Consider the following 26,002-nt stretch of genomic DNA (forward strand, 5'->3'; position numbering starts at 1 on the left):
AACTCTATTCTACCTGCCTTCAACTCTAGGAGCATATCATAGCCTTGTCAATGTGTGTGTTGGCTGGGAGACAAGAATTATGACTTTAGTAAAAGAATAGTTGTGTGAATCCTGGCAATAATTCTACATGAATAGAGTAATTGAATGTCTGTGAATAATGGTAGACTGTTACAATTTGAAGTGGCCATTGCCAACCCAAACCCATGGCATTAGAGCTATGTTAAATCCGTGTGGATTCTTAGTTCAGAGCAGATTCTGATAGAACAGACTTTAAGTTTTAAAATGATGTGTAATTCAATTCAAATGGATTGTCCTATAACCTATCTAACTAATTATTTGAAAGAAAGAACACACTCTGGTAAAGTGTGTACTGAGAAAAGAGGCTTGAAGCATAAGCTGCGCTCTGTGCATTGAGTGGAACAAAAAACAGGATGTAAAACTTCATAGCAACAACAATGAAGGGATTATCAGATTAAGCTAATATTGATCATGCTCTGTCAACACATTCTATTCATGACTGATGCAAACTTTCAAAACAGGAGCATCAGCCTTTCTAAAGTTAATAGAGTTGAACGTGAAGAGTGTGTAAAGTCTTTTTAAGGAATGAAAATGAGAGTTAAAGACGCACCCAATCACACTATTCCACACACACACACACACACACCACACTAAAGTGTTCTAGAAAAACTGCTAAAAATGCAATTTCCTTTTTCATTTTATGATCCCAAACTGCAGAATAATATAGAAGACAATGCCCTTTCCAAAAAAATATGAAAAACTCAAGATTGACTAAGTTGACCCATTTCACCTATTTTGAATCCTCACGCAAAGTCAGTGATTGCAACTTTTTTGTTGGTTTTGTGATGCACGGTTACAATTAAGCTCAACAAAATTGAGTGATGACTTCCCACACACTATGGTGCCCTGTCCAGGATTACATAGAAGAAGATTTAGACATGGAATTACTTCATGAATGGTGGAGGATGAACATCCTCTCATCTTTTGTCTGGTACATCCATGAAATTATGTAAAAATGCTAGTAACTCTTCCAGAGGTCCCACACACTTATGCCATACCAGCATTTTTTTTCAATGGAATGCTTTCATATTCTTAACTGTTAAAGGTCTGTTCTGGACCATTCAAAAATTAGTCTGAAGAGAGAAAGTAAAATTCTATATTAAAGTACAACAGTGAAAATTCAATATAGATTGGGGAAGCTTTGGAATTGTGAAGTTTCACAAATTTTTGCCTGAGTTTATATGATTTTGTAAATCAGTGAGCTAATGATGGCATCACCACAATTTTCTATTCATTTTGCATAAAAAATGACCAAAATTCAAATTTTCTTCTGGGAATGTGTACAAATAATGTTATTCCTGGCTCACTCATTTCTATATTCATATTGCCTGTTCAAGAACTGTTTTGTGAAAAGTAGCATCTTCACAACTTCTTAACTTCCCTAATTTTTTTTAATCTGATTTTGATAAAATGTTCACTGTTGTGCTTTTTATCAGTTTTTACTCAATTTTTTTTTGTTCAGACTAAATTTTTATGGGAATTGTTAATTAATTATGTACTAAAAATGTGCCTCTAAAATCCTCTCTATGGAGGGTTTGCAGTGCAAGAGCATGTGTGAAGGTAATGTTACTTCTTTGGGTTATTGTTTTATCTTTTCTATTTAAAAAAAAAAAAATTGGTTATCCGTGATATATTTCAAGTGAAGAATTTGTGACTGACAAGAAGTAAGAATTTTGTTTCATCTGGCGATACATTTGCTTTGAAAAATATGCACACAGGGTACATATTTTGATCAATGGCCATTAATGCTCTATGTAATGTAAATCTGTCAGAGCAAATGTCAGGATTTGTTTTTATGTGAGAGTATACATATATTTTTTATATCAAGGAAAAAAACGGAATGATGCACAGACATAACATGACTTATGCACTGACGTGAAGTTGATTTCTGTTTTCCATGGTCAGTATGTCTTTAAAGAATTGACAAGGATGATTAGGCATTCCTCATTATTTTGTGTGTGTCTCTCTTGTTTGATTTGTAAAATAACATATACTTTGTACTATTTTAGATATTATATACTCTGAACCTTCTGACTGGAGTGAAAAAAAAATGCTGGTTTTGTCTTCTATTGATAGCAACATGCTTTTAAGACACTTTATGGCTGGCCCATAAAGAGCTTTATTGTGTAATTTTGAATGACAGTAAACCTAAAGTATATGAATGGAAAATGGACAGTATTGCATGCACAGGTGTATAATGAAGATTTTTTTTTTATACCAACCATATTGTCTCTTTCTATTTTTTTTTCATGTGTAATTATGAATGAGATGATGGAGAACATTCATATGTTTCTCATTGACAAATATATCCATTCTAAATGCTGAATTTGTACCTACCTTTTGTCAACCAGATGAAAAGCCAAATCTAAAAACCTGTGTGATATAAGCTACAGACATCGGAAAAGTCATGAAAATTTATTATCTGGCTTGCATTTTGTTGCTTCATCTCATACCATCAGCCTCTACATAAAGATTGTTTAGCACAATATTGTCTTGTAGATGGAGAAAGCATGATGCTAATGTTCAAGTTGGTATCCCCATTTTTTTCTGTGGTGGATGCAGCTTTTCTCATGTGTGACATATCCTCTAAAAGTGATAATCATATTATTGATTTTGTATCTCAAAGTAACTTTGAAATCAGGCATGATAACTCTCAGTATAGAAAATCCTTTTGTGCTTAAAATGATAAACTTTTGATGCATATGATTTGAAATCTAGCAAGACAGGTTCTTTTGTATCCATTGCCTACATTGCTTTTAATGATGTACATGAAATATATATGAAAAATAGAAATATGGACTGTCAGTGATCCTTATAATTGTAAAATTTTGTGTTTTTGAGAGAGAGAGAGAGAGAGAGAGAGAGAGAGAGGGAGAGAAAGAAAGGGAGCAGTTACTTGGGACATTAAAGTTCAGTTTCAAACAATGTTCAGTTTGATTTTGATAAAGAAGAGTAAAATCTCACGATCATAATTACACATTACTGTCGGACAGTATAAAGTTATTGAAGTGTAGAGTTTTAACCCCATTTGTGCCAGACATTTGACAGTGTGTACAATGCCATGCACTCAAAACACACAAAAGTTGTTACATTTTATGGTAGGATACTGTATAAGCTGTTATTTTCATATACAGGTATTTTCACGGATGAGGAGGTCACAGACATTTTCACAATATGTTCTTTTCTCGAATTGACACCAAGGCAATTGTAAGTGCACTATTCCCTCAGCACATGGTGACATTTTTGCATGTTGTTAAATTTGCAGTCCAACATTGATTCACGAAATTTGCAAAAATTAAAGGGATGGTATAGTATTGGTGGAAATGAGGATTGGGCTCGTAACTTTTTGTGAGATATCAAGAAACCACTTATAAAATAGTACAAAGCATTGTCATTCTAAGAGGGATCCAAAGTTTATTTGATAGAAATTGGTTTTGGAATGACAGAGGCATCCAAAAACAAAGTAAAGCTGTAAAACAAAGCAATCATGATAAAAGATGGGTCCCGCCTTTTATCAAGATCTCTCTGTTTTAAATATCTCAGCCATTTAAGAAACCAATCATCATCAAATAAAGGTTGGATTCATCTTGGAATTACATGCTCTTTCAGATTTCATGAGAGGTTTCTCATCATCTCACAAAAAAAAATGTTTAAATCCTGTAGTTAGGTCTCAACCACAAACTATAAAATCCCTCTATAAATCCTCACAAAAATAATAGCATATACACAGTAGCAGATATTCAATTCACAACTCTCCTGATTTAGTCACCATTACTACATTATTGGAACACAACAAATATTCCATGCTACTATATGTCAAAAAAGGATATTTAGTGAGGATTTTTGTGTGGGTTAATGGCAGATGTTCATGTCTTTGACATCACCATATCAGCAGAGTTGTAACTTATTTTTATCATTCTTTTGTCAAAACATGTTCATCCCTTAAATTCCAATCTGCTGTATATTATTATACTATATTAAAAAAAATCAGACCTATAATACGTCTGATTTTTTTTTTATTTATCAAAACCTCCACCACCATCATACAACTGTGCTTGTGACATCATCACAGCTTGTCTAATTTGCACAGTGTTTTTTTCTAATTATCATTCTTTTGTCAAAAAAATGAAGAGAGAAAACTTGGGATGCAATATAAAAGATAAAAACTTATGATGTTACGGTAAACATGTACAATAATAAAGTTGTTCAGTCAGAGAGAGAGAGAGAGAGAAAGAAAGAAAGAAAGAAAGAAAGAAAGAAAGAAAGGGGGAGGGAGAGAGATGTGAGATGGTATAGAAGAGGTAGAATGAAAGGAAGGGGAGAGATGGAAAAAGAGAGGGAGAGGAAGATCATATGAGAGATGCTAGGAGAGAGAGAGGAGGGAGGGAAGAGATGAACAAAGAGGTATATATCTATATACTATATGTAGAGAGAGGGAGAGAGGGAGAGGAAGGTCATATGAGAGATGATGGGAGAGAGAGGAGGGAGGGAAGAGATGGACAAAAAGGTATATATCTATATACTTATGTAGAGAGAGGGAGAGGAAGATCATATGAGAGATGATAAGAGAGAGAGAGGAGGGAGGGAAGAGATGAACAAAGAGGTATATATCTATATACTATATGTAGAGAGAGGGAGAGAGGGAGAGGAAGGTCATATGAGAGATGATAGGAGAGAGAGGAGGGAGGGAAGAGATGGACAAAAAGGTATATATCTATATACTATATGTAGAGAGAGGGAGAGGAAGATCATATGAGAGATGATAGGAGAGAGAGAGGAGGGAGGGAAGAGATGAACAAAGAGGTATATATCTATATACTATATGTAGAGAGAGGGAGAGAGGGAGAGGAAGGTCATATGAGAGATGATAGGAGAGAGAGGAGGGAGGGAAGAGATGGACAAAAAGGTATATATCTATACACTATATGTAGAGAGAGGGGGAGGAAGATCATATGAGAGATGATAGGAGAGAGAGAGGAGGGAGGGAAGAGATGGACAAAGAAGTATAATAAATATACTATATGTAGAGAAAGAGAGAGAGGGAGAGGAAGATCATATATGAGAGATGCTAGCAGAGAGAGGAGGGAGGGAAGAGATGGACAAAGAGGTATATATCTATATACTACATGTAGAGAGAGGGAGAGAGAGGGAGAGGAAGGTCATTGTGAGAGATGCTAGTAGAGAGAGGCGGGAGGGAAGAAATGGACAAAGAGGTATATATTAATATATATGTAGAGAGAGGGAGAGATAGATCATAATGAGAGATGCTAGGAGAGAGAGAGGAGGGAGGGAAGAAATGGACAAAGAGGTATATATGAATATATGTAGAGAGAGAGAGAGAGGAAGATCATATGAGAAATGCCAGGAGAGACTGAGAGAGGGAGGGAGAGGAAAGGCAGAGACGGAAGGAGAGAAAGAGGGAGATGGGAAGAGGAAGATATATGTTAGATGCTAAGAGAGATATATGATTTGATAGAAAGAGAAAACATATAGAGAAAGATAGAGAAAAGGAGATGTGGAGACTATTGACAGACAGACTGGAGAGGGGGGAAAGAGAAGAGATGAGAGAGAGGGATAGACAGACTTGAGAATTGCAGTAGAGGGTGGAATTACAAGTCCAGTGACCATAGCAACATGGCCATTGCAGATTTGTTTTGACTGCAATTTTTGATAACTTGTGATGATCGCAAACTATGAAACAGGTCCAGCAGATACTTGCAGACAAAGATACATTAAAAATGGATTATACAGTTTCGGTTGAGGTGGGTATTCAGGTTTCTAGCATTTTTTGATGATGATTTCTTTTTAAAGATATTAGAAACCTCTCATGAAGTATGAAGGAGCATATGATTCTAAGCGAGAAATTCCCAAGTTTATCTGATGAAATTTGGTTTTGAAATGGCTGAGATATCCTAAATAAAGAAATCGTGATAAAAAGTTGGAAACCACCTTTTTATTAGGATTTCTTTGCTTTACTTTGTTTTTTAATATCTCAGCCATTTAAAACCCGATTTTCATCAAATAAACTTTGACTTCCTCTTATGTTGTATGCTTTACATTTGTTTTCATAAAGTGGTTTCTAAGTACCTAGCAAAATGTTAAAGGCTGAATTTTTACCTACCAATACTATAATCTCTTTAAGCACAGAAGTGAGGAAAAGACTGGTGGAGAGTCAGGAGATTGGATAGAGTTATGATATAAGCATGATTATGATAAGTTTATGCTTAATGTATAACATGATAAAATGTATTTTATTGATCTTCATAAAGCCTACTGATATATTAGCTATTCTGGTTTTTTGCCAGATTTTTATCTTGCATAATTATGAAAATGACAATCAGGGGCGGATCCAGGAATTCTGTAAGGGGGGGGGGGGACGTGATTATTATTTTTGGTGCCACTTCCAGGTTTCATTTCTTTTTTTTATTTTTATTTCTTTTGCTTTTAACGATAAATAAAGGGGGGGGGGCGTGCGCCTCTTGCACCCCCCTCTGGATCCGCCACCGACAATGATACATTATAATAGATATGGTGTTGTATGTAAATCTCGAACTTCCTACAGTGATGCCTATATTTTTATGCATGTGTATAGGCCTGTAAGAAAAGTCTGACTTATAATACACCATAATGTGCTGAACAGATCAGAATGGCATCAGAGCACAGGCAGGACAAGAATATTGTGACAGATTGTGGCTGCTTTACAATCTTATTGACCTCTTCTTTTTGATGATAAATTTGTGTTCAGAATTACTTTTACCTGAAAAGAGAATGGATAGCAGCTATCCATTCTCTTTTCAGGTAAACTAAGCATGAAAATATACAAAGTAACCGAAAAAAAATAAACACCTAAAAAGGTACATTTTTACATGAGGAGAAACATCATGATAAATGAGAAAGGGTGATATAAATTACTAGTAAAATCTGATAATAGCCATAAACCGCTAACTTATCGAAGAAAATATTTAGAGATGGAGCTTGTAATATTTCATGTCAAACAGTAAGTTCCTTTATAGTGATGATGCTTTCTATATACATGTACACTGCTGGCAGAATGCTTTCAAAGGTGGGGGGGCACTTCCGGGTTTCATGAGCTAACAAGCAAAAAAAAAACACAAAAAAAAAAACAAAAAAGGTGAACAGCTCATCTTTCTCATTCCACTTCCAGGTTTCTTCAGCAGACAAGCACAAAAAAAGAAAAAGAAAAAAAAGGAGGCCCCCCTCCCCCCCCCCCACGGTTCCGCCGGCCCTGATATGGATATGGGCCTATGTACCAGGCCCTTGCCAATCAAGAGCACAGACTCCAGCTGGGCTGCTAGACTGGATTCCTTTTTTTAGAAGAATCATCTTCAACAAATTGTTTCTCTCAATCCTCCTTGCTTTCCACCCCAGTCACCCTAAAGAAAGAGAGAACGAAAGCAAAATAGAACAAAACGATGGTTGCACAGAAGTACATACATTGCAAAGAAATATTTGCCACGAGTTGAGGTGTAGTAAACAGATATAGAATATACAGTACATAAGGAGGCATATCTGAAATTATACACCGGGTACTTGAGTGCAAAGTGAAATTACAGTCAGTTGACCTGAGTGAGTATAAGGCTGTCTCAAATTTCTTGGTCACTCATCATAGAACAACTAAAGAGAAACTTAAAGAATAGTACATGTAATGAACAGCGAAATGCAAAGAGTAGGAATAGAAACATCTCACAACAACCAATATCCTGGCGAAATCAAGCGTGTTTGTGTCTTTTTAGTGGTAAAAAAAAGAAAAAAAAAGGAATGAAAAAAAAATCCAAAACAATTATTCCAAATTTTATATTTCATATTGGAAGATACCATACCATCCAGCGACGACGATCGCGAGTAGCTGTCTGCTCCACTGATTTCTCTGTAGCTGGCTAGCGCTAGACCCTTCAGCCCCGTACCGTGTGTATAAGTGTGTGTGTAAGTACGTGGGCAGACGTATGTAGACGTGCAGCGAGTTAAAGGGACACCAGTCGACAGAAGTGGGGAAAGAGGCTGAAAACGAAGATCATGGATCGAAAATACGATTTTGCAACGTTTCTACTCGTAGTAGGCCTATGTGTCTGTTTCTGCAATGATGTTTCTGCGGCCAGGGACGCCCCAAACAAGTACAATCAGGATATGAACAGAGTGGGTCGGTCGAAATTTCCTGACACGGAAAAGCAGTTTCGATCTCGCCGTGTCGGTCAAGTTTGGGAGAAGGCAATGCGTGTGAGTTTCCTATTGGCCGGTACGCCCCCTCGAACTTGTTGACGGGTTGAGCGATGGCGACAACTTGTTTACCTGTTTCCTAGTGTGTACTGCTGATTGTTCTACAATGGTTTATATACATTAGACTACCAATTTATCTCGGTTAAGCCTGCAATAACTGGTAACTAACACGGCCAAGCCAATCCAAGAATTGATTGGTGGTTTCTTAGCAATGACGGCCTAACTATAACGGCAGTAGGCCCTATGAATGCTAACTTAAGTTAAGTTATGATCATAGAAGTTCTACCCCTTCCTAACAATTATTAGTAACAATTATGTTAGCTACAGTAGGAGGAAGAATCAGGGGGCAGATCCCAAGATGAATTAAAGGGAATACAAACCCAAAATGCAATGTGGATTAAATGAAAGCAGCAACATTAGTAGAACACATCAGTGAAAGTTTGAGGAAAATCGGACAATCGATGCAAAAGTTATGAATTTTTAAAGTTTTGGTGTTGGAACCGCTGGATGAGGAGACTACAAGAGGTTATGACGTATTAGTGGACAACAATATACAGAAAATATAAGGAAAATTCCAAAAAAAATCTATTTTTCATGAAAATTACAAATTTCATTAACTTGATACTGATCAACATATGTTGAGGGTAGCAATTATTCCCCCTGCTTTCTGAAAACGGTTAGTCAAGTGCTCTTTCATAATGCTAGAAAAGTGAATTTTTGTTGAATTATCTTTATATTTCTTTGTATTGTTGTCCACTCATACGTCATCAGGGTGGTCCACAACTTGAAATTTTAGCATGTTGCAAGCTCAGAATCTGAGAATATTGCAGAAATTGAATATGCGCGGAGCGCACACGATGAGTACGTAGTACGCAATATTTTGCTGCTTTATATCTCTCTTTGTGCTGCTTACATTCAATGTTCTCTCTCATGTTTTGCACACAAATATCTAAAGTACCTGGTAGTTTGATGTTTCTTATGTTATGCACATGTTTTGCACATTTTTGAATACTTTTACTTTGAGCTTGTTGCAAATTCTTAAGGATGTTGCATAGCATGTTGCTGGCTTTTTAGGATGTTGCACAAGAATTTTAGCATGTTGTAGCGACATGCTAAAACCCCTCGTGGACCACCCTGCGTCATAACCTCTAGTACGTAGTAGTCTCCTCATCCAGTGGTTCCAACAGCAAAACTTTAAAAATTCATAACTTTTGCATAGATTACCGTCCAATTTTCCTCAAACTTACACTCATGTGTTCTACTAATGTTGCTGCTTTCACTCAACCCACATTGCATTCAATTTGGGTTTGCGTTCCCTTTAAAAGTTATCACAATACATAACATGCGGGTGTAAGTTCTTGTCTATTTGTATATTATCTATTTTCATTTTAGCCAATAGTGTGATTGAATTTAATATAAGGGGCTTCATCCCTCAGCCTTTGTCCACGTGCACCCTGCAATTCAACAAAAAGTCCTCTGTATTTGTTTTTCTCAAGTACATTTGTACGTTGTACTTGATGTAACAATTGAACCCATTTTCCCCGATGCAGTACCAGCGCTTTTTGGTCCATTGCAGGTAGGCCCTACTAGTTGCAACTATCCCACAAGTGAATAGAAGTCAACTGTGCTTTCCTTTCAAAACTGCAGATCCTGACCCTAATTCATTATGTTAGCACAACTCCTGATAGTATTAAATTAGAGAATATAAAGTTGTTTTTTATTTCATTATTGTAAAGAAAGATTTCTTTTAGATCCAAACATAGTGGGTGTATGTGAACCTGTAGTGTAAGTCCTTACTACTAACTTATACGAATATAAAACAGCTGAGAGAGAAAGCCCTATTTTGCCGGACACTAAGAGGCATCTGTGTCAGTAGACATCAATTTAATCAGGGTGTGTGACCAGGTTGCTCAAGAGATCAATATTTCACAAAATATTATAGTCAAATGGTGAAAGCAGTTGTATTTGTCATATATGTGGTAATAGGCCACTGGAAGCAGCATAACATGAAAAATACTGTAAAGTCCAAAGAATGGCATGATATTTGAAATATTTTTTGTCTTTACAAACGAATGCTCTGTTCATTTGACATAAACTAGACATATCTGATCAGTATGCTTCTTGTCACTTTTGACTGGATCTATATTTAGGTGTTAGTGGAAATTTTGATGACTTGCAAAAGTGTTTAGTAGCTGTAATAGGCTCATGATGAATAATATCTGATTAGTTTGAGTGTCACTAGGTGTAACTAACCAAACTTAAATCTTGTCTATTTTAGCAATATTCAAAATACATTTGCTTTATTTTTTTTTTCAACAACAGTTGGAGCTTGTTTGTATGATTGACATGTTACCCATCCAATTGTTAATAGATGAGATTGGGAGAGAAGAAACTGGCTGAGCTCCAGAGGGATCTGGAAAGACTGGACACCATGTACGGCAAGATGAAAAAGGACATGTCAAAGAAGGATGTGAGCAATGACATTAATCCAAGGGATGAAGGAGAAATGCTTATTGACCGAAGTCTGAAAGGTTTGATACTCTGTCTTTTTGCTGTTGTTGTTGCTTTGTTTGACCGTATTAAAGTGCTAATTTATTGTCAGAGTGCAAAATGTGGATATCATTTGTTTTTCTCTGTGTGTACCCAAGTCAAGATGCTTGAAGCTATATTCAATCTTTAATGATAATCTTCAAGTTCCAGGAAGTACAGATTACTTTGAAATGAACTGCTAGTTTACCTTTTTTGGAATACATGTTGTATGCACTGATGAATATTGAATATTCATGTATTGATAATGTTTATAGACTATAAGTGTACAGTCCATGCAGAAGAATTCAAGTTTCTACAGTCAGCAGTCTGAAGAAAGTTTCATTATGATGAGCAGCATCAATTAATTTTGATTTGTGATACATGTCATTGTGTACATCGAGGAAGTCATTTAAAAACATGAACTTGAGAGAAACAAAGAGGTATCGGTCACATAAACACTGCAGAGAAGTTTGATTAGTGTGAAGTGAGGTAAGTCTATAGCAGGTGAGAAATGCAGATTCCATTGTTGGGTATAGTCGTTATTTGTGTCCATTCTTTCTGTTTTCGTAAATAAACTGAAAATAATACGCTCATAGTCCTTGAAAGAATATATGTGACCCACCCTGCATCACAAAGCCACCAAAAAAAATATATACTGTAAAACGAGAAATTTTCGCGTGCATTTTAATTTCGCGAATTTCGCGAGCGCCAAAATTCGCGAAATTAAAATGCATGCGAAAGTTTTTGTGTACACTACATGCATTGAACGCCAGTGGCAATTCGCGAAAATTTCATGCCGCGAAAAAGGCTGTCAGCTCCAATTCGCGAAAATTTCATGCCGCGAATATATCATGTTTTACAGTATATAAAAAAAATGGCCAAACATGGATTTTTAGTTTTTTGAAAAGAGCAAACTCTTAGCTTTAGAATGATGCGTGACTCGATACAAATGGTCTCTCTGAACTTATCTAAATAAGGGAAAGAATGTGCATACTCTGGCAGAGTGTTTTCTGTGAAAAGAGGCTTTGGAATTTAAGGTCTATTCAAGTGTTTAGTTCTACCAGGCTGTGTGAGGTGCAATGAATGGGACAAAAAAACAAACAAACAGGATGTAAAACTCTATTGCAACCATAATGAAGTGGATTATCAGATTAAGCTGTAATTTTGCACACTTTATTAGCACATTCTATTCATGAGTAATTCAAACTTTCAAAGCATTAGCATCATCCTTTCAATACTGATTAGAGTTCAAAGTGACGAGGGTGCAAAGTTTTTTTTTGTAAGAAATGAAAAGGGGCCTCTAAACCAAACCTAATCATGTTTTTCTACAAAATTGTGTTCTAATAAAAAGCTGCAAAAAAAGCTGCAAAAAAATCACAGTTTCTCATTCCTTTCATGATACTAAACTTTTTGATTATGTAGAAGAAGAATGGCTCTTTCAGAAAATATACAAAATCAAAGATTGACCAGGTAGATGTATTTTACCTATCTTGAGTCCTAATTTAAAATCGGGTTGTGCCATCTTTTTTTTTTTTTTTTTATGCACAGTCACATGTAAAAGAAGTGAACAAGTAGCAGAGGATGCAAGTTCAAATCTTTGAAGTTGATCGTGGAATAGACAAAATTGATGCATTCAGTGTTATTATGCAAATATGGTTTGAACCAAGCTTAAAAGTGGCTAATTTGTTTGAAATACATGTATTTTAAAGAGAAATTTTGTTTATTTGATCATTTTAGTGCGATAGTCGACACAGTTAATGGAGCCTGGGAATTATTCATGACTTGTTCTTGTGCAGAGTTTTGTGCAAGTTTGGGTTGTATGACATATGCAATGTGTGTTTGTTCTTCTCTCACCAGAGGTCATGAAGAGATATGGCATAGCTGCCAAACTAGCTGATGGCAAGTTTCCTGATACGATGGGCAATCCGTTCACCGATCCAAAAGTTGCCCAGCTGTGGGCTAAAGCCCAGAGAAGTAAGTAATTTGGTGATAGGGAAAAGGTAGGCCTATTGTTCTTGCTGAGGGAAAGAGAAACGACATCAACAAAAATTCTGGAAGACTTTGTTTGGTGTACTGCTGCCTGTTTTGCAGTTTAACGATGGAAATATATGTTCAGAATCATAAAGAAGTGATGCTAATCCTATGAAGAGATGTAGGTTAAAGTGACAACATAGTTCTCGGAAGGGCTCAAACGTTATCTTCCACCATTGAACACAACTTTTATTCCTGAAGTGCCCTTCCCATTCAGTGGTACGTAAGTATGGGGAATGTGACCTGATGATTAATCGTACCCTAGCAATCACATAATATATTATGAAGTATGTTTTCTATTCCGACACACAGATTCATATAAGGCATCTTATAATTGTTGTGGGATTTTTTTTTTTAAAATATTTGACTTACTATTAAGTGGTTTACTTCTCTCTGATGTCCTCAAGGTAAAATGTTTGCAGAGGACGAACTGGCAGATCTGAAGGAAGAGCTACTTAGTCACCAAGAAAAGCTGGAAAGTTTCAACTCCAAGATGGATACCCTGCATGGCCCAGGTCAGTGTACCTTCTATGAACAAAATGCAAGCCTGCAATACGTAAACAACAACCAACCAATCAGCATTGCGATCCAAATCCAAAAAATCGTGAGATTGTTTCAGAATTATAGCAGTAGTTTGAGAGATGGCACAATAATTTGAACTGCGGTGAGTGCCCTGAGGCTAGAGCAAATAACCTTGAGATTTTTTACCCTATTATTCAAAACACACATCACGACAGCATTCATAGTTTGGTGGTCAAATTATCACGATGGCTACACATAGTTAGCGGGACATTTCTAGTTACGTTCAGACGACAAGCCCTAACCTCGAGGTTAAACTCCTGCCTCTTTGAGTGCATTGATTTTTTTGTCCACATGGTGCCTAACTACGAGTGGGGACCCCCCGCGGCTCGTGGCTAGAGTGCTAACCATAAGATATCTCGTGGCTCTTAACATCTAGCTGACCTTGAGGTTAGCTAACTACCAGTGCATCTACACGGTCCCTAACTACAAGCTTAACCTCGAGGTTATGGCTTGTCGTCTGAACGGAACTTCTGTCTGACATCTGACCAGGAGCAAAACATTCTTGGTCTTTTGATCGCCATTGACATCCCTTTATTTTGTCTGTGTGAATGACACTGGTGTCCATCATGTGTCTTTCCCTTGAAAGATCGTGACAAGAAACGCGGCAACATCCACCCAGACGAGGTGCACGCCATGCGTGGCAGGGAGGTGGAACTGAAGCTGATGCATCGCGACATCTCACGTGACTTCCAGCGCCTGTCAGCCAAGACGATGCCGGAGGATGAGCGTGGACCGTTCACGGAGCACCGCGTCATCACCCTCTGGAAGGAGGCAAAGAAGCAGGACTTTACTGAGGAAGAGATGGCAGCTATACAGGTACACCTGTACATCAGGGAATAATTTTCCTGGTATCGCATAGCAATTTGCTGAGCAGTTTGGTATTACTGCTATTCAAAATGTCATTTGTTTAGCAATTTCATTACATAGAATTGTACACAGTTTCGTTTTGATAAAATATATCCATCAACTATTATTGCTATTTTGTTTTGAGAAGGAAGATTTTTCACTGTACATTCCTCAACCATGACAAATCCTGCATGAGACCAAGTAGGAGAAATCCTAAATAAGTGTTGTATGTGCATTAATCTTTACAGCTTGAGTTTAATCCTGGTCATTAGAATGGTTACAGAGAAATTGCATAGAATAATTCACTTTGTATCATAGACTACATGTTTCTGTTTTGTTGGTTATTGAGGTGTGTGTTGATTACCAGGAATTTTCAAAAATTGATATTTGAAGCTTATATATTTGTGTGTGACACTGCAACTTTCTTCTCATAGATTTATGACCATTTTAAAATACAAGCAATGCATGTAATGTGCTTGCAACTGATTGACGTATTGCCCTTCATCAAAGTAAAGAAGCACCGATTATGAAGTATACATACTCCGGTTACACTCTATCCAACACTCGCCTGATTGCTAGACAAGCGGAGTATCCATTAGACAACCCAGCTCTCACCTGACAGCCAGTGCTAGTTCATATCCTTTGTATGGTTTTGCATATTTGCATATTGCATATTTATACAACTCATTGACATGAATGATTGGTTTGAGTCCAATCCAAGTATGTATGCCCATGATTTTTCGTTGTGGCTACTACTAAATTCTGAATAATCGGTGCCTATTTATGTCGATGAAGGACAAGTTGTCAATCAGTTGCCATAGAAACAGCTTGACAAGTGTCCATCTCCCTACTTCCAGGAGGAGCTGGCGGCGTTCGAAGGGAAGATCCTCAAGCACGAGATGGCCCAGAAGGCTGCACTGGAGGCTGAGATGGACCACCGCAAGTCCCTGCAGGGCAAGCCTGGGGAGAAGCCCAGGATGCCAGAGCCCAGGGAGCTCCACAATAAAGCGAGGGACCTGGGACAGGAGGTACATGCAGCAATTTTCCTTTGTGGAGACAATGTACTGTACATGACACACTTGTCACAAGAGGCATTTTTTAATTTTTTTTTTTGTTTGTTGCAAGTTCATTTTGTGAATATCAGTCAGCTGGAAAAATGAGCAAAATAAAACCAGTGTTTTATAGATATTGAGCATATGTGGTTTATGACCTCTACTTGTCATGAAGGCATTCTAATTGGTGATTACTAACTCAATACATGCTCTCTCTCTCTCTGCTCAGGTACATTCAACAATGAAAGACCTTCGCCAGCGCATCACAGAGGGTAAATGGAGGGAGGAGCTGTAACCAAAGCGTGCCAGCTCCAGACTAATTCTCACCAAGTGCTATATATTGTGTCTCCTTGTCTTTCACTACCGTAGGCCATAAACCTGTCACTGGTCCCATCCATCACTTGCCCATCCCCCATCCCCCTCAGATCCCCCACTTGTTCCCAATACTTATCTCAGTAGGAAGATTACCATGCCCATATTATTGCAAAGATCATGCACCAAGTTTGAATTACTTGTCGTGAAGCTACAAAACTGAAACTTTGAGTAATGATGGGTCCATTTTTCAATTCATCCGGTACTGAAAAGTGATAATTAGAATTTTCTTGTTTCCATTTGTTTGTGCTGTCTTGTTTTGTTTTTTGTATGTTTGTTTGTTTGTTTTGGGGGGAAGTTTTCTGTATTCATGTTGTTTTTAAAATGCTGAATTATTACAAACACGTCTTCACAAATTTCTATGTAATCACCCACATTAACGTGACTAGTAGTTTTCATGTTGCTTGAATCAACTTAAGGGACTCCCAAAGTTGGAACATGCTGTCTTGTAATTTTTTTTTAAATTAATGACTTAACCCTTCGATGTGCCATTATCTCAAGATTGTTTGTTGCTTCTGTGTTGGTGGTATAAAAAACTTATTCCCAATTACTTATTGTTTGTTTGTGGCCATCCCTACTAGTGTGTATTACCCACTAGTCGGAACCAAAGAATTTTCATATTTTTGTAATAACTCATCTTCAGCAAATGAAATTTTATACCTCTGAGGTTTGCTTTGGCAGGACAATTAGAAGATCACCTCTTAAAGGGATGGTATAATATTGGTTGAGATGAGGATTCAGCTTTTAACCTTTTGCGAGATACTTAAAAACCAGTTAAGAACATACAATTCTAAGAGGAATTCAAAATGTATGTGATGAGAATTGGTTTTAGAGTGGCTGAGATATCCAAAAAAAGAAAGTAAAACAAAGCGATCCTAGTAAAAGGTGGGTTCCACCTTTTATGAGGATCCCTTTGTTTTTGAATATCCCAACCATTTCAAAGACCAATTTTTCATCAAATAAACTTTGAATTCCCCTTAGACTTATACACTCTTTCATATTTCATAAAAGGTTTCTCATCATCTCAAAAAATGACCATGAAAAAACGTTGGAAACCTGAAACCCCATCTCAACCAAAACTATACCAACCCTTTCAGTACATTTTATTGTAAAAAGTTTTAAAAAGTATTGAGAAACACCATGACAGTGTGATTATGTGTTGGCAGAAGTCAACACTGTATTCCAGATGTGTCTTCGAAGAACATTTTTAAGTCAAATAAAAGTGAGACAAATCAGGCCAATGCTATCGTTGAAATCATTTAAGGCGAAAGGCATCAGTATCATCTAATGTAATAAGTTCCTAAGTGTAGAAAAAAAAAAATCTTCAACAAGATGAAAGGATGTCTACACACAGTTCCAATGTTTTTCCTTTAAAGAAGAATACTTCGATTGTCCCTTATCATCACTTACCAAAAGTGACTAATACTTTTACCAGGTACTTCTTTTGCCAACTGGGTTGCATTTCTGTGTGCCCAATTAGCATATGAAGGCTGCTTTGATTTTTATCTTTGTTATATTGTGGTATTAGTATATGTGACCTGCTACAACAAAAGTGTCCGAAAGGCGTGGGAGGACAATTTTCTGAAAATGACATGACATTTTTCCCTTACTCTTCTACTTTGATTTTATGTCTAACACAACTCATAAAAGTACTCGGTTGCGGAGATATCGATGATTTTATTAGCACATATCAAGTGGTTGAGAAAATCAGAGTTTTTAGAAAAACGCCTTGAAAGTTTTCCTTCTGACGCTAACATGATCAAGTGGAGGCAAGACAGTTTTCACCGCTTGACAATAGAAGGTATGCTCCTAGTGACCTCCGCGATGTTCATTCAAGCTTAGCGCCAGCGGTCTACGCACAACCAATCAGTAATCAGGATGCCAGGCACTGACCAATAAGATCACTCCCTTGTTGCTAGGGGCAGAGTCTAGTTGAGGCGCTAAATCCAGATCTTTGGACCCATTTCTGTTACGTTGAAAGTCAGAAAATCATGGCCCAGAAAAACGCTGATTTCTTGCCTTTCGTTTGATCATTTAGCTTCGAAATTTCGGCAGATAATAGACAAAACATTAGACTACAAAAGTATGCCGAAAACAGAAATCCTATTGTTTTGACCAATTTTGATGATGTGACTTCAAACTCGATTTTCTCGGCTCAGCCGTCAGCGACTTTAGGATCCTTTTGTTGTAGCAGGTCACATATACATGTATGTTCATATTATTCTTGAGTGCATGAATCTGAAATGAGAGAAAGCATTGGTGTGAAATGACGTGCCACCTTGTAGTGTAGCATATTATGGTACCTTGCAGGGCCGGCGCACTGTTTTCAAAAGTGTGGGGGCCCACTTCCGGGTTTCATGAGCTAACAAGCAAAAAAAAAAAAAAAAAAAAGTCCTCAGCTCATCTCTCCCCGTCCCCGTCCACTTCCGGGTTTCTTCAGCTGACAAGCAAAAAAAAAAAAAAAAAAGGTCCTCAGCTCATCTCTCCCCGTCCACTTCCGGGTTTCTTCAGCTAACAAGCAAAAAAAAAAAAAAAAAAAGGTCCTCAGCTCATCTCTCCCCGCCCACTTCCGGGTTTCTTCAGCTTGTTAAGACAAGCAAAAAAAAAAAAAAAAAAAAAAAAGGTCCTCAGCTCATTCTCTCCCCTCCCATTTTAGTGCCTCTTACGTACTTCGGGGTTGAAAAAAGTGTGGGGGCCCAAAGTGATGACACCTTATGTATTCCTTTGTATGGTGCACAAAAAGTGTGGGGGCCCGAGCCCCCACGGCCCCCACGGCTGCGCCGCCCCTGCCTTGTGTTTACAACTCATTGAAGACTAGTCCCGAGTATTCTCAGACTGGGGTGAGTGGGAAATGTGGTTATAGGAATTTCAGTCTGTCTTCTACAGGTTGACAGAAGACATCAGGCTAGTTTCGTAACCGCAAAAGAGCGTGCTATTCTGAAACTTTGGGCTGATGAAGACAAGCCTCATGAGCAAGTATTCATTAAAACTAATTAGCATAGGACTGAATTAGATTTGACTCCTCAGGTCTTTCTCATGTATGTTTTTGTCTTGGGGTAGTCTTTTTAATCTGGTCGTTGTATGAGAAGTCTTTGTTGAGAAACTTTTGATCCCTTGTAGTGGTTTTTAAGACCATATTTCAGCTCTCCCTTTCTGTGCATTATTGTTATTGTTTTATTTTTTCCTCATTTGTGGGTTCCTATTTTAGCCATAACATGATGAAAATCCTTGTCCAACAATGAGAAGCAATCTCCACAATTTGATGGATAGTTTCACTGCTTCCAAGAGATTTTATGGGTCTTACCGACATATTGTGACTAACAGTTTTCCAGAATGAGCCATTTACAATGTTACATGACATTTAAATTAAATGATGTGCTTTAATACGATATATATGCTATTGCAGGAACATCTGGGTTAGGAATTTCCCTGTGTTTTATGGTGCAGAAGGATGCATTCTAGCCCATTTCTCAGAGATTTCATGGTTAGTATGAAATCCTAGATTGTAACAAATGATAGTATGGACAATTCTATTTTTGCATTTTAATGTAGCTGTTGAGTATTGCTAAAAGTTAAAAACAAAAAACAAATAAAAGCTAAAGACAGTCGTAATGTATTTTATATTTTTGGTGCTTAAAATATTATGCAACTTTGAGACAAGTAGACTTATCTTCTTTTATTCTTAAAGTAAGGTGTTAGTGCTGGTGGTGGCAATGTGTGACTGCTTTGAATAGAAAAGAATATATATTTACATGAGTGTGCAAAACTGCTCTCGCCAAAAGTACAGTTTGCTGCATTCTGTGAAGTGTGTTTAAGAGAATTGCTCTCCATGCTTCGTGCAGTACATACTCTCCATTACATGACTGATCGATCAGCAGTACTATGCAATGTGTACTGATTTATCAAGCAAAACTATTTTTTTTTTTTAAATCATAAGATGAGAACACCATGATGAAGTTCATAATGCTATTTGTCTGCCTAGCATGTGAACAGTTAGAATGATGGAAGTAGCATCTTTTCTTCTAGTTTTGCTTTTGCTATTATTTGCTGTATATGCCATTATGTTTGTTTTTTAAAGCAGTATGGTAGGTGGCTGAAACTGCCAAGTACTCAGTCTGTTGCGCCAAGAATACTGTTACCCTATAGGAAGTTTGCAGAATAAGTGTATATGATGCTATTCTATCATGCAACCTGCAGAAGGGAGTTAGTCTGGGGTTTGACATAACAATGCCTTGCCCCACCCTTTTGCTTCCCTCTGGCAGTGCGCTCAGTATGTCATCCTGTTGGAAACAGACTACAGTGTATGGCAGACTACCATTCGGTGCTGAGTAGAGTTGTTTCTTTTGTTAAAATTTGAATTTGATATGCTCTTTGTTGCTAGTGTAGTATAAAAAAAGGGACAATAATGAATTCAAAGCAGGGTTAAGTACAGCAGACTAAATTGTTGGCTTATTGGCATTTTCTACAGAGTTTTATGTAGATACAGGGTATTGTGTGTGCACATGTCAGGTAGCTGCCCTGCAAGTACTAGTTATGTATTTCCAAAATTTGTCCATATGCTACCCATGTATTCACTTTTCTTGCATATCAATAGGATGCTAATAGTAATTCATCATGAATGAAAGAAATATGTTGAGTTCCCCATAAGGGTATGGTTTAGTATATGTATATATTTGTTAGGTTGAGGAATAATTAGTTGTGTCCAGCAATTTTCATTTGCAACTGTGATATGCACACACTTTGACACTTAATTTATAGATGTGCCATGGATGTGTGCATTGATGTTTTAAGTCAGAGATATGTTCAGTACTAATTTCTTGATATGTTATGTTTTACTACGAAGGCTGAAGAGATAAAAGTGTGATTATGTGATCATGGAGGATGTGATATGTATACATATACCTCATTTAGATAGGAATACCATAGCTGACCTTGTGGGCTGTGTTGGGTGAAGACCTGAAATACACTGCAAGGAAATAAGTGATCCAGAATGTGCAGATTGTTACATTATGCAGAGAATACTTCTGGGTGTTTTAGAAGAAAGAGTATAAAAAGAGAAAGTGAGATGAAGGTTCTTAGATTATGAAGAGACAGACAAATGTTGCCCTATCATAATTGATCACATCATGTTTTATACAGTGATCTATCACTTGGTTTAATTCCACTTCATTTGTGGGATGTGGGATGACAACTCTCTTTGAAACGCGCACGCAAACGACAACATTGTAGCACTTAAGAGATAATTATCACGCCATCATTGCTTCATGAATTGAGTTTTATGGTTCATGTAGCTGTCACTTTTAAGACATAAAATTTACAGCATCAGCTTGTTAGGTTGATTGAAATTCTTGAAACTTACACTGCCAACAGTAAAAGGTTAACACAGGAAAAAATGAAACCTTGTGCAAACAATCACAAACACATAAGTCGATCACTGGTTCATGTACCTGGTATTCTCCAAGTTGATTGGTTTTGACAGCACATGTTCAGGTATGTCACAGAGGATAGAGTGTGTATATTCAACATTCCTGGTCAAAATTGTGATATGTCACATCACTATGAAATCCAAGGAAATGTCAGATTTCACAAGCAAATGATAAAATCTGTCAGACACTGTATACCTGTAATTCTATGACCTGATATCATAATGTGTACAAGTGGTGCCATATGCTTTTCTTTTGTATACGATTAGAAATGGTAAAGCTAGGTGTGAAACATCATCCGCTTCTAAGCTTGAAGGTACACATGATTGTACTGACTCTCCACTGTGCAAGACATTATGTGTCGTGCTAAAGGCAATCTTAATTTAATTAAATGAAATTGTACTTGACAGATTTTTCACGTTTGGTAGATGAGCTGAATAATGTTGGCACAAGTTTTGCAACTCAGTAAGAAAGAGTATCCTTTTATTGTGTGATTTTGTGAATAAAAGTTTTCACTTCTTGTCAATACCTGTCTGACTTGTTATTGCTTTCACATGTTCTATAAGGCAAACACTCATTGTCTATTTTTGTGGCATTTAGTGTTATTGTTGTTATTTTTGCTGATATGTATGACTTTTTCATTATACAATGTAATGTACTCATACATTTCAATACATAAATGTATTTTTGGTAAAGTGGGCATTGCCAAGTACCAGTAATAATATCACAAAACCCTCAGAGCTAGTATTTAAAATGTTTAATTTCATTTAGTAAATCTTTAAGGAATGCACAAATCATAAAACATTGAAATAGTTTTTTATTGTTCAAGTACATTTCATGATTTTTAAATCATTTTGCCCACTTTCAAATTTTGCCAAATATTATTAACAGTTTCATAAGATGACTCTTGAAAGCAGAGATATGGTATGCTGTGCATCTCATTTCAAGATTGCTATGAACACACGATGTATCATGAATCAATCCATAATTCTAATAGCAAATCAGCTGCTCCGATAAGCAATTTCCTGCTTATTGTAGAATTTTACGAAGTGTAGATGAGTAGCAGGATGACTGGTGGTAGTCTACTGTTCTGTGCAATTTTCAAGTATTAGCACCCTAACATCTCATGCTTAAAGAAAAATCCACTACAGAATTTTTTTTAATTGTATAAGAAAGAGAAAAAAAAAATCCCCTGCAGAATAGTATAAAAATGATCAAAATCAGATAAGAAATAAAATAATGACAATCAGAAATTTCAAAATATTTCAGAAAACATTTCTTGACCAGTTATTATGAATATTCAAATCAGCAAGTTGACGATGTCATGCTCTCACAATTTCTTATTCATTTCATATACAATTCATACATTCATTTAATAAATCAACAACAACAAAAAAGAACAATTGGTACTTCTGATATATTTTGGTATGGGAATATGCTTTTACCTATTAGCTAAAAGTAATAATTTTTCCAAATTTCATATGTAACATACATGTACATGAAAAATTGTGACGGCATGACATCCTTAATTTGCTCATTTGAATTTTCACTTAGGACTGGTCAAGAAATGTTTTAAAAAAAAAATGTGAAATTTCTTATCTTTTATCCAATTTTTGTCAATTTTGGAAATTCCATAGGGATTTTCTTTTTCTCTTTCTCGTGGAGTTCATTTATTTTTGGGGTGGATTTCCTCTTTAAAACTTGGTGGAAATACTGGTGAATTAGCTAGTGATGGAGCATGCAAAACCATAGATTGATTAACAATTTGTAGGAATTTGGTTCCCCACTAGGCCTATAGCTGGAGGTATGCTCATAAACATAATGACAGAGATATAGAGCTATTGACATTGACATTGAAAGAGAAATGTAGTTATGTTATGAAATTCCCACAGAATGCAAACTTCATACAGCTGTCATTCATTCTCATGTGCAATGAATGGGTCACAACAAGTTTGCCTGAATGTGTCACATGCTGTTGTGCACAAGTGTGTAGCAGCTGTTCGTAAGTTGTCATTTTTCCCATACACTCTGTACTACCTACCCGACTGAGTGTAGTATATCCTGTTGTCTACAGTAGGAATACTGTGCACTAGTTGTTATCTGATTTGACATACTCAACACACACACACACACACACACACACACACACACACACACACACACACACACATGAAACCATAATAATTATATGTGTATGTCGCAAGTTTTTTTTTTTTTTTTCACCATCAGACTGCTGTTTGCTCTTTTAAAGAGTTAATGTGATAAGAAAAGCTGTTGATGTGATAAGCTTGGGTTGTTTTCAACCCATAGCATGATGCCTAATTGTCGTTCTGTGAGGGGCACCAAAAGTTCAAGACAGAAGAATGAGTTCAAGGTCTGTAAATTATGCTGCCAAGGGCAGCCTAGATATCTACATGGTACACTGTATTTTGTTTTTTAATGGAGCATGTTGATAACCCACTATCAAACCACTTGAAATGTAGGACACATGTCTAGGCTGGCAAGTTGGCAGTCATGGCAAGAGGCTCACAGCTCAATTCTTCGAACGGAAGTTGGGATGGAAACAGGTTTAAAGAGTAATATCATCTTGTACGCAGTCAAAACTAAAACAAAAAACAAAATAAAACAAAACTATAAGCAGTGTTGACAGTCAACAAAAATGCATTACAAAAGGAATGGAACTGAAAAAAAAAATGAAATGAAAAATAGATATTGAAATGTGTAAACACCAGACATTGTAATTTGTATGTGCCTAGTGAGCAAGAGACTATGTTACCATGGTAACTACTGTCATAGGGGTGTCTACCCCAACCCCAACCCTTACCTACAACCACACCCTACCAGGTACTCCTTCCCCGTATGCTCACTTCTTATTTTTATTGAGCATGTGCAGGACTGAAGTGGTACCATTGTGCCATTGAAAAACTTGAAATGGAGTGTCTGGTTTTGCCCAGAAGTATACAGGCAACTCCCGTTACACATGTAACAAAGTTCTCAGGACCGACACTTTTCTTTTGTCATATAAAATCACAATTTCATTATAGCCAAACAAACACATTAAAAGATATATTGTTTGTTATGTAGATAGTACATGTAATAATTTTGGGACCTGAATTTTTACTTCGTAGTAATGAAATTTTAGTACAAACCACGTTCACTATAGTGGGAGTGCACCTGCTGTACTGTATGCGCAATTGCCAGTCTCAGAGAAGCTGTTCAGCCGAGTAGCTGCAACTGTCACGCATCTGGACAGAACAACACCTAATGCTACAGGCACTGATGTTTAATACACATCACACACTCCACAGTGCTCAGTAGAAAAGGATGCACCTCCTAGGATACACACACGCATTACCCGAATAACACAAAGAAATCACATGATTTAAAATAAAAATATCAACAGGTTGTAATTTATTCCCGTTTTTATGAGAGGATATCAGGAGTTAACAAAACTCCTGCAGTACAGCGATAACCTCCGTAACTTGCCAGCAACCAGAGGTTCAAACTTAAAATGACATACTTATTTTATGTCAATCTTTCTCACTAAATGTAATTTTGCATTGATTTTAATAGCAAGAAAGATATGGGCTATCTAGCATTGTGCACTGTATACAGTGTAATGTGGCACTGTAATCTACAATGTACGTACCTTTATACTGGAAGGTACTAATTTATAGCACTTCCAGTTCACCTACACAGTATGTTAATACCAGGCAATGATAATGGGTTAATACAGAACCAAAATTTATACCATCATGACTACCAGAATGTCTCACAAAAACTACTTCAGAGTATCATAGATATATCAATCTCCATGGCAACCAGTCTAAGAGAGGTTAAAAGTTTGCATCGGCCTCCTGGCCACAGACTACTGATGATAAATTAAAGGGATGGTACAGTATTTGTGGAGATGAAAATTGGGCTTCTAAATTTTTGCGAGATACCAAGAAAACACTTTTGATATAGTACAGAGCATACCATTTTAAGAGGAATTCAAAGTTTATTTGATGAAAATCGGGTTTGGAATGACTGAAACATCCAAAAACAAAGTAAAACTAAATGAGCATAATAAAGTGTGGGTCCCACACTTTATCAGAATTGCTCTTTTTTGGATATCTCAGCTATTTCAAAACCAATTTTCATCAAATGAACGTTGAATTCCTCATAGAATTGCGTGCTCTTTCTTATTTTATAAGAGGTTTCTCATTATCTCATCAAAAAAATTTTAGAAACCTGAAATTAGGTCTCAACCAAAACTATACGATTTTTTAAAGGCAGACTAGCCAAAAATCTAGATTTAACAAAGAAAAGAAAAGAGGAACTGGTAAAAAACATGAAGTCGCTGATCTGAGATGCCTTTTACAGGGAAACAAAATCTCATATGCAACACATTTGCATGATGCAAAATTCATTAAGTAATACATCATGACACAAATATACATTTATCTCGCTAAAAGTCATAATCCACTAGGCAACACAGTCTTCTGCCTCATACCAATATTGATATGCCTCACAAATACTCATCGATTACTTTATAGTCAGAAAGCTTCAGTGTTTTGCGCATCGTGAATGTGAAGGACTTCTAAATCCATGAGATATGAAGTTGCTGGGTCATATAGGTCAAATTTTTACAATTTTGTAACAGTTTGTGTCGTTGTCCTTTGCTGAAAATATCAGTATAATTATCTAGCCAAAAAAGAAGAAGAGAAACAGAAAAAGAATATGGTGCAGCATGCTATTAAACAATGTATGCAGCCACAGGTTATGGCAAGCATGACCGGAAATTGAAACCAACATATCACATGGAGAAAATACTCCAATATGGACTACCACTTTATGTCCCTTGGTTGTTTA

At 36.7% G+C, this 26,002-nt stretch overlaps 1 protein-coding gene across 1 annotated transcript; it reads left to right on the forward strand.

Moving 5' to 3' along the window:
- The first annotated feature begins 8,055 nt into the window (after window positions 1–8,055).
- On the forward strand, window positions 8,056–15,648 carry LOC139727131 (alpha-2-macroglobulin receptor-associated protein-like). Its single transcript, XM_071638111.1, has 7 exons — window positions 8,056–8,313; window positions 10,685–10,844; window positions 12,700–12,816; window positions 13,281–13,388; window positions 14,042–14,271; window positions 15,159–15,362; window positions 15,583–15,648. Exons 1-7 carry the CDS (start codon window positions 8,113–8,115, stop codon window positions 15,646–15,648), a joined length of 1,086 nt encoding a protein of 361 aa, XP_071494212.1. The 5' UTR covers window positions 8,056–8,112.
- Window positions 15,649–26,002: the final 10,354 nt, after the last annotated feature.

Source organism: Diadema antillarum, unplaced genomic scaffold (genome assembly GCF_040938485.1).
Source record: "Diadema antillarum isolate AM-2024a unplaced genomic scaffold, OU_Dant_1.0 seq00000119_RagTag, whole genome shotgun sequence".
Lineage (NCBI taxonomy): Eukaryota > Metazoa > Echinodermata > Echinoidea > Diadematoida > Diadematidae > Diadema > Diadema antillarum.